The following is a 9443-nucleotide window of genomic DNA, read 5'->3' as shown; positions in this document are numbered from 1 at the left end:
TGTTGGGCGTGCGAGCCGATAGAATGACGAAGATGATGGGGGGAGGGGGGGAGGGGGGGCAGGACATCACCTCCACGAACCCCTTTATTGCATCCACAGCGACCCCCGCCGTTAAACAGAGTCACAAGTCCCTCACTGACGCAGTCGGGGGTCTCTTACAACTTTGACAAGTCCACGTTGTTGTACTTTTGACCACTGTAGGGTAGTAAAACGAAGCCCGACTGCTTCATCATCGCCACCACCGACGTCCAGTGCTCAAGATCTGTTGTCTCCACCTCCATGTGCAGCGTTGTCACATTGATGTCGGTGACGAGCGGGGTCTCTTGCGAAACCGCCCTGACCGATGCCCCGGTCTTTGCAAGCGCAGTCATGAAGTTTGCGATACCCCCAACGCGGTTGGAGATGGCGACGTCGAACATATGGAGGCGGCCAGAGGCGTAGAGGCCCTGGTTGATGACACGCCCTATGAGCATTATGTCGATGTTGCCACCAGTGATAAGTGTTACAACGTTCTTGCCCTTGAGCTCAGCGTCTAGCCTGCCTGCCATGATGGCCGCGAGGGCCGTCGCGCCGGCGCCTTCCACCACCATCTTCTCCACCTCCAGCATGTGCAAGATTGCACGAGTGATGTAAGACTCAGGTACAGTGATAATGGAGTCCACATACTCACGAATCACAGCAAATGTGTTCGCGCCAACCACGTTCACAGCCAAGCCGTCCGCAACGGTACCTCCCGCACCGACAGGAGTGTATATCGGCTTCCCTGCCTTGAGGGCACACGTAGCACTGGCACACCGCTCTGACTCCACGCCGATCACCTTCACTTTCGGGCTCAACTTCTTCACGGCGAGGGCGATGCCGGCGAGGAGACCGCCGCCGCCCACAGGCACAATAATCACATCCACGGATGGCAGCTGGTCAAGGATCTCCAGCCCACATGTGCCGGCACCAGCGATCACGTTCAGATCGTCGAAGCCATTCACGTAGGTGTACCCCTTTTCCTGAGCCAGGTGCACCGCCTTCTCCTTGGCGGCGCCAAAGTCTTTGCCGTGAAGAATGACATTCGCACCAAAGTTTTTGCAGTTCTCCCGCTTCACGATCGGGGCGTTGAGCGGCATCACCACCGTTACGGGAATGCCGAGATTCCCGCCGTGGTACGCCAGCGCCAGCGCGTGATTGCCTGCCGAGGCCGCAATCACCCCCTTTTCTCGCTTCTCTTTTGGTAGGCAGAGAAGCGCGTTGAGGCTGCCACGCTCCTTGTAGGATCCGCTACGGCGCATGTGATCACACTTGTAATAAGTCCTCACATCCGTCCCGGGGATGGGACGGCCTTGAATGAGAAGCGTTGGTTGCAGGTAACGACTCACCCTGCGCCGCGCAAGCTCAATCGACAACCACGGATCTGAGTCGCCTCTCTTCTGTGTCTCAAGTGCCAAGGTGGCCGCCCCATCGTCAAGTGTGGCAGCCGTGCGCCGCTCCGCCAACGTTTTGTCCGTCGGCACGGTCGTGGGTGCAGCGCTCGGGGAGACCTCCATTGCTGAAAGCGAATCTGAGCGATGGACCACCAGGGGGAACGACACACGATCAGTACAGAAGAGAACGAGACAGACGTATAATAAAAAAAAAAATTTTCGGGGCCACGCTTTGGTGAGGGACGACACAACATGAATGCACACGCGCACTGGTGTGTGTAGAATGTGCAACTCGAACCCAAGAAGCAAATGCTGTAGAGAGAGGTGCAACTGGGAATGTCCTTGTGGAAACAGGGAGAGGGCCACAACCAGAGAAAAAGAAAGAGGTACGTGAGGTGTAAGAAGAAAGTGTGGAGGAGGACCGGCGGCGGGGGGGATTGGGGGCCTCAAAAAGGAGACGAGTGTCGGTCCTGTCTTGGTTGATACCCCAGACACGTACACACATACACACGTACTGCCTCTTTCCCCTCTCTCCTCCTCCTTCTCAGACATGCGTAAACGCGGATGCAAACAGATGCATGTTTATATACGCGTATAGGATGTGTGGCGCAATCACCATCGCGCCTCTCCCGTCCTCCCCTTCCTCCCCCCTCCCCTCCTCTTTGTTTAGCTGTTGCTGTTGTCTTTATTTATTTTGAAATTTATCGTGGTGTTCTCTACGTTGGCTAAGGGGCCAACAACATAGAACGAAACATGCGCGGGAGGGGAGGTGGCATCAGCACCAGGCCAAGAGACAAAGATACTTCTGTCCGTATGTGTGTGTGTGAGGGAACAGCAGGTGAGGGGGAGAGGGGGAGAGGGAGGGGGGGGGGGGCATAACTCTCCCATGGACGTCACGCGTGTGTCACGCGGCAGCTAGTCGCGTCTTTGCCAATGGCCCTGCAACACGCGTAGCCCCACCGAAAGCTTATTGGGTCAAAGTAGCTTCCGTATACGGCAGCGTGGCCGTTGCGTGTGGGCACCCATGAGAGGGAAGCTTCCTGAATACTGGAGTGCGCGGTCGCGGCCGCACTTGCCGTCGGGGCTGGTGAGCCTATCGGAAGAGCAGAAGATGTAGATGGCGGGGACGTCTTGTTCTCAGGGGCAGATACGGGTGGCAGATCGGTGTCGAATGTTGGCGCTCCCGTGCCGTATAAAGAGCGCAGAAGAACATCCTGTGGTGTTTCCACTAACGTCTTCGCTACTGGCCCACCTGTACCGTGCTGGTCCTGTTGTTGCTGCGACGGCTGCTCATGTGACCTGCGCATCTCATCATCGAACTCGAAGTCCACAAAGGATTTCGACTTTCCTGTCAGAAAACGATACTGTGACTCGACGTAGTTATAAAAGTCGCCAGTGCGATATCGCTCCAGGTCCCCTCGAAAAGTATTGGTCGAGTCACCGGCGTTCGGGTTCGCGCGCATCGAGCCGGTCTTGGGGTCAAAAAAGAGGCCGTCTTGCTGATCCAAATTGTGCAGATACTTGGGCAGCTCCTTCACCTCCGCCCCTCCGTGCTGTGCCGTGCGGCTTCCAAAGACATCTTCGGGGCGATGGCGCGCCGTTGCCGGTGCCGAAACATCGACATCGTCAGCCTCTTCGCTCTGGCGCACCCCACCCATCAAGTCAACGCCAACCTCGCCAACAAAACGGTCGCGCTTCTGCGAGTACGTCTTGACCTCCTGGTGCGTCTCGATGTCTTCCCCGGTGACGCGATTCGTGTAGACACTACCGACCTTCTTCTTGGCCTGGTAACACTCGCTCGTCTTGTGAGTGCGGGAGCCGCAGTTCTTGCATGCGCCGGCGGTGAAGCGAGTCGCTTGGCCCTTGACCACGATGCGGTCTACTTTTTCATCCAATACGTCAACTGGCACCTGAGTGGTGGTGCCGTCACTTTGCTTGCGCTGATGAACGAGTGTAGGGCCTGTTGCACCGTAGTACCACGGCGCACGCGAGATAAACTCTGGAATGTTGGGGCTGATCTCCTGGTGCGTCTCTGTATCCACGGCGAGTGGTGCTAAACCAAATTTGCGCATCTCCTGCAGCTCGCGCTGTTGGCGCAGCATCTGCCGCACCGACGACGTTTTACTTGATTCATCGGCGTTCGGCTTCATTAAATGTGGATCCAAAAGATTGGCAATGGGGAAGGGGGGGAAGGGGGGAGGGGAAGTGCCCCCGTGTGTTTGTGTGGGTGCGTGTGTGGGTGTGCGTGCTTGCCTGCCCACAACCGCGGTTTGTGTATTGTTGTGTTCACGTTTTCTCCTCCTTACCACGGAGCAGGAGACACCATAAATTCACTAGAGGGGCATGACAGGAGAAAAAAACGAATCGGATAGGGGAAGGAAGGAAGGAAGGAAGGAAGGAGGGGAGGGGAGGGGGGGGGGGCTGTCTCTCCTATGCAGCACCGCCACAATACATCAACAACATTGTCGAATCCAATAAAATGTCCCGAGTCGCGTCTTTTTTGTTTTTCTTTTGTCCCTTCTTGACGATATTCCGGCATTGTTACCAACGTCTTGCACTGTGACCGATCCCACACGCACCACGAGGGCACACACCCCTCCCCTCCCCTCCCTCCCTCCCCCAACTCCCTGAGCACGTAGTCGAAGCAAAAGGAAAGAGGAGCGGAGGGAAGGGAAGGAAAGGAAAGGGAAGGGAGGCCTCCAGCCAACGCACACGCACACACGCAACACACACACAAAACACACAAAACACACACACACACACACACACGAACCAGTGACCTAATTATACGCTACTCCCCCGCGACATGTAGAGCTGGTAAAGGGGAGGGCAGAAGTTGGGTCCAAAGGCATCAAAGATCTCCTCGATCTCCTCCCCACCCATCGGGTCAGAGAAGAAGTCTTGGTGAAGAGCGAGGCAGCGGTTAAAAACCGGGGTAAGGATGCGGGGGTCCTTCACTTGGAACTTGGCGAGCGACCAGAGTAGGCGGCGCACCTGATTTGCGTCGAGGTGACGGCAGACATACACACAGCGCTCCGACAAGGCAACGACCATGTCCTCTTGAAGAAAGAACGTGCGAGCAAACGCGTGGATTGTGTTCACCAACCCCATCGAGTCGAACTGATCCGCAATGGATGCGGCGTGCGACGCCAGTCGCTTGAACAGCTCCTCATCCTTGAGGCCAAAGTGCGCTAGCGCTGTAACGGTCATGGCGATATCCTTTGCATCGTGATCCTGCACCACTGCAAGCGCACGCTCGGCCAGGTTGTCGAACAGCTCGGGGTTGTTGATGCCGATGCGTTGGAAGGCGGCAAGTGTCGTGCTGATGTACTGCGCGTTGAACTCGTCGATCAGTTCTACAGCGCGGTTGGTCAGCACGCCGAAGAGCTGATCGTAGCGGATACCGAAGTAGGCAAAAGACTGGAACATCATCGATACCTGCTCGGCGTTCATCTGGTCCACGTACTCCATGGCCTTCCCCGCGAACCGCTTGCTCAGCTTCGGGTCCTTGAGCCCCGCCTTGGAGAAGGCGTTGATGAGGGGCACCAACTCGTTCACGGTGACGCGCTCTCGCAGTGACATGGCACGCCGCGCGATGGCACTGAAAACATTCTGCTCTCTAAAGCGCAGCCTCGCAAAGGCGTTGGCGAGAATCACCAGATGGGCGGCCTCAAACTCACCCACGCGCGCGAGGGTCTGCACACGCATCGAGAGCAGCCCGAACAGCTTTTCATGATTGATGCTCGTCTTTGAGAAAGCGCTAATGATGTTTGTGACACCCTTCGCATCCAGGAAGCGCGCGTTCTTGGTGGCCTTGATCGCCTGCAGTTCAATCACCTCGCGCGCGTCACGCGACTTGAGCGTGGCGCACGCTGTGACCACGATGGGCATAATGTCCAGCGAGATGAACTTGTCGTTCCTCAAACAGAAATCAATGCACTCCCGCACCACGCGTGCGTCGCTCTCCATGCCGAAGTACACGGCCGTGTTCAGAAGAAGTGCGACGGTGCGGGCGTCGATATTCTGCCCAGCGATCGAAGTGGCAAAGAGCACGCGACGAGCCTGCTGGGCCAACATCGGATTGCCGCCGCGCTCCTGGTGAAGTTTTTTCATCTGCAGAGCCTCTATGGCGATGTTGCGCGCCGACAGGTGCGACCCCCGGGGGCTCTGGGGTAACGCCAACTCCCCAGGTGATAAGTGACGACCAAAAGGGATGGCGTTGTTCCCCGCAGCGTCATTGCGGTAGAGCGTGTTGGCGCTCACCGGCGCCGGAACTGGAGAGGAGGACGATGATGTGGGAGGAGGAGAAGGAGGGGGAAGGGGCATACCCCCCGCACCCGTAGCCTGAGACCGCTTAGACGAGAACGTCGTTGAGCACATCGAAATACCGCCGCTTCGCCGTGCCACATCGAAGGGCCACAGCCGTCGAGTCAGCATGCATCCCCGCAACCCCAATACACTAAAGTCGCACATGGCTCTGCCGCCCGTCGGACCGGGGAGTCAAATTGGGGAGGTGAAGAAGACGACGTCGTCCCAACGCGTGGGTTGAGGATTTTGGGGGATGGGCGGGTGCGGGTGTGCGGGTGTGCGGGTGGCTCTTTTCCCCTTTTTTGTTTTTTGCGGGACAAGGCTGCGGAGTTGTTGAGAGAGACAGAAAAAAAAAATAGAGAATAAAGAGCGAGGGAAGAGGAGTGGGGCAAGATACACCAGGAGGGAGATACGTGGGAGGAGGAACAGCAAGGAGGAGGAGGAGAGGGATAAGCCGCGTTTTCATTAGAACAAGAAAACCGGTGACGTCTTCCCATCAGATTGCAAGCTTCGCATGAGCAAGGGGGCGCCAATATACAGAATAGAAATATATTACATGCATATATATATATATACATGTGCGCGTGTGTGCAAGTGTTGCCCCAGACACACACACACACACACACACACACACATGAGCAGCTCCCTACGAAGTTCGCTGTTGCTGGAGCGAACTTCCAAGTGCATATATGTGACGCGGTGTACCGATGCACCACCTCGCTGTCCATGTTTCAATCGCTGTGCTCGTTTGACCATTGTCTTGACAGGGGGGGGAGGGCTGTGTGCACCAGGTGAAGTATCCGTTGCAGGAGAGACATCGAGAAGGACCTAGCGGAGGGGATCACACCAAAGAAAACACTTTGTCGCAACTTCTTCTCTTTTTCCCTCCCATACCCCCCCCCTAAAAACACATGTGAAGGAATAAATAACGATACATCCCCGCACGATCCATGAGATCATCCACCGACGCCGCCGACCGCACTCAAACGGTGGAGAGGAGCACATGAGTGCACATGCAGACGCATGTCTGCCGAGCCGCTCGCCTCTTCTCCCCCTCTGAAAAATAGAAAAAAACATCTCCGAATTGGTTCGCATGTGCGCAAGTGGGTGTGTACGCACGTGGAGAAGGGAGACAGAGACGCATCTAGTGACGATGACCTCGACGCCAAAGACAGGATTGAAAAAGTAGCAGCGCCTCCCCCGCCCACGGAGGGAGTCACGCCAACTACAGCGAGCCGAATACGACGAGAGGACCCATCGCCTCGACTACCATACGAATTTCTCTTGTGGAGGTGTCAATATCGGTGGTTCGGGGCGCTGCAGCGGCTCCGTTCGTGTTCGCATATTGACGGTGGCCTCACGAAACACCACACAGCTGAACGGAGTCACGTAACGCTCCTTGGGCACTCGCTTGAGGATGCGGTTCTCGCGGCTTAGCTGCAGCATCGCGTCCGTCTTCTCCTCGCACCGCACATAGTAACCCTCGCTTAGGGGAAACAGCTGCTCCAACTCTCGCCTCGACAGGGAATAGGGTGGCCCCACCAACTTATTGCCTTTCACCCGTCCCGTGCGGAAGATGCCCTCAACATAGATCAGGCCATTGTCCTTCAGGGCACGCTTCAGCAGATAAGCGTAGTCCGGTCGCTGCTCCCGGTTTAGCGAGGTCATGCCCTGACGCTCGTAAATAACGTCGTACCTCTTTCCCTTCAATGGCCCCTCCCACAGCTCAGGAGATAAGAAGTCGTGCCAGTGCAGGTGAACTCTTGAGTAGAGGCCCTGCGGTAGGCCCTCCTCGGTGCGGCTGACGGCTGACTGTATGGCGGTCTGAGAGGAGTCCACAGCATCCACCTCAAAGCCCTGTAGTACCGCGGTGCGGATGATCGGGGAGTCACCGCAAAGCGGCACCAACATCAATGGCGGGCTCGGCAGCAACACGGGGGAAACAGAGGCGCCGCGAGCATCCCCCCCACTCTTACTGGCCCCCTCTGCACCACCACGACTTGTGGCGAGATCAGTAAAAAAAGCGGGAGATACCCCTCGCCAGAACATGTACAGGAAACGATGCACAAAGCTGAAGTGTCTTTTTTCACCCACTCCAAACAAAGACGACGACGACGACGACGACGGTGGTGGTGGTGGTGGTGGTGATGTTGAGGTTCGTAGAAAATCCTGTGCAGAGGACAAGTCGCGCCCTGTTTGCTCCTTTACAAAACGATAGGGGCCAACGAAGAAGTCGGCCATCGACTCACCCGCCCGCCACAACGGGTTCATTTTGCGCCACTCGTTCTCCCACCACTCCGGTGAGGTGCGGGGCATCTGCGACGGGGGAAGGGGAACGTACCGGTTGCCCATCAGCTCCTGCACCTCCTCCCAGAGCCACGGACCCAGAAAAACGGCAGCGCCGAGAACGATACCAGCAGCGGCTATGAAGCCCTGCATGCGGCCTGCTGTGAGAGCCTTCATGGAAAAAATACTTTTCGGTCGCGACCTTCGCAGACGATTGAGCAGCAGCTGATCATCCAGCTCCTTGGCGCTGGGTATGTGCACCCCAATGCACCGCATCCGCGTTGAGTGCAACATCGTTGCGAAACTCTTCTCTCAACACTCTCGATTTTTGAGCTTGCGCTGTGTCCAAGCCCTTTTTTCCCGCTTTGTTGCGAGTGCTGCTACTGCTACTCTGCTGCTACTGTTGCTCCGGCGAGGCCCACCCTGTGCATCTCAACACGGGAAGAGGAGGTCCAAAGGGAGCCGGGAATGCTGCTCATGAAAGCAGTCGCAGCTCTTATCCAACTAACAACAGCACTCGCACAGACACACACAACACATACCCATAGACGTGTAAAAGCACACGGCGTCCCTGTGTAGGTGTGCGCGTGTGCTTGTAATGTGGGCGTGGGTGTCTGCGCCTATTAACGAAGGCGCAAGAAGGGAGAACAAAGAAAAAAAAGAGAGAGAGAGTGATTGAACCACATGGAACATTGAAATAGTCAGTCGACATCGCTGTGATGTCACCCCCACCCCCCACCCACCCCACCCGAGGCACCTCTCAACCCACAGAAAAGGGAAGAGGGCAAAACTCGCCGACCGCATCAATGTACATTACGATACACAATGACGTGCATGTCAGCCTTTATTATTATGCGCGTGTTGCGAGTGTATGCGTGTATACGACACCTTTTACGCGAACTCCACCTCCTCTCCCCCTTTTTTTTGAGGGTGAGGGGGAAGAGAGGGAGACGGTTCCGGAGCAGCCAAGAAAAAAAAAATAGTAAAAAGTGAGGAAGCAACATAGAGACAACTCGGTGCATCTCTCCCCCTCCCCTCACCCCCCTCCCCCGCGTTGGGTATGTACACACATATTATATATATATATATAATGTGTGTATGTGTACATACCCATCATCGGAAAAAGGGGGGGATTGATGCTTGCGCATGCGATTGGGGTATTTTCCACGTCGGAGTGGCTTGGGGGGGAGGGGGGGGAGCTCTGTGCATGCACACCCATCAGCTCCCCCCCCCTCCTCTTCATCCCTCCCTCCCTCCCTCCTTTCCCTTGTCTTCTTCTATTGCCCTTCGTTCTTCTCTGGATTTCATCAGACACAAAAAAAAACAGCAGAAAATGAGGGGGTAGAGGGGAAAAAGACACTGACATGTATGAGGAGGAGGACAACAGGCGATGACAGGCGAGAATTTGTAAACCCGGGCAGACGTGCACAGTCCAAC

General features: G+C 56.2%; 4 protein-coding genes across 4 annotated transcripts; all 4 read right to left on the bottom strand.

Annotated features, from left to right (window-relative positions):
• Window positions 1-155: 155 nt before the first annotated feature.
• Window positions 156-1535, bottom strand: JKF63_07914 (uncharacterized protein; the record flags this gene model as incomplete). The annotated part of the gene is made up of 1 exon (XM_067903842.1): window positions 156-1535. The coding sequence occupies one exon, from the start codon at window positions 1533-1535 to the stop codon at window positions 156-158; it is 1380 nt and encodes a 459-aa protein (XP_067759314.1).
• A 770-nt stretch (window positions 1536-2305) lies between these two features.
• Window positions 2306-3562, bottom strand: JKF63_07913 (uncharacterized protein; the record flags this gene model as incomplete). Its single annotated transcript, XM_067903841.1, has 1 exon — window positions 2306-3562. The coding sequence occupies one exon, from the start codon at window positions 3560-3562 to the stop codon at window positions 2306-2308; it is 1257 nt and encodes a 418-aa protein (XP_067759313.1).
• Window positions 3563-4196: 634 nt separating this feature from the next.
• JKF63_07912 (uncharacterized protein) lies at window positions 4197-5885 on the bottom strand (the record flags this gene model as incomplete). The annotated part of the gene is made up of 1 exon (XM_067903840.1): window positions 4197-5885. The coding sequence occupies one exon, from the start codon at window positions 5883-5885 to the stop codon at window positions 4197-4199; it is 1689 nt and encodes a 562-aa protein (XP_067759312.1).
• Window positions 5886-6986: 1101 nt separating this feature from the next.
• On the bottom strand, window positions 6987-8300 carry JKF63_07911 (uncharacterized protein; the record flags this gene model as incomplete). Its single annotated transcript, XM_067903839.1, has 1 exon — window positions 6987-8300. One exon carries the CDS (start codon window positions 8298-8300, stop codon window positions 6987-6989), a length of 1314 nt encoding a protein of 437 aa, XP_067759311.1.
• Window positions 8301-9443: the final 1143 nt, after the last annotated feature.

The sequence above is a fragment of the Porcisia hertigi genome, chromosome 8 (genome assembly GCF_017918235.1).
Source record: "Porcisia hertigi strain C119 chromosome 8, whole genome shotgun sequence".
Taxonomy (NCBI): domain Eukaryota; phylum Euglenozoa; class Kinetoplastea; order Trypanosomatida; family Trypanosomatidae; genus Porcisia; species Porcisia hertigi.
This window is presented reverse-complemented; position numbering and strand designations above follow the sequence as displayed.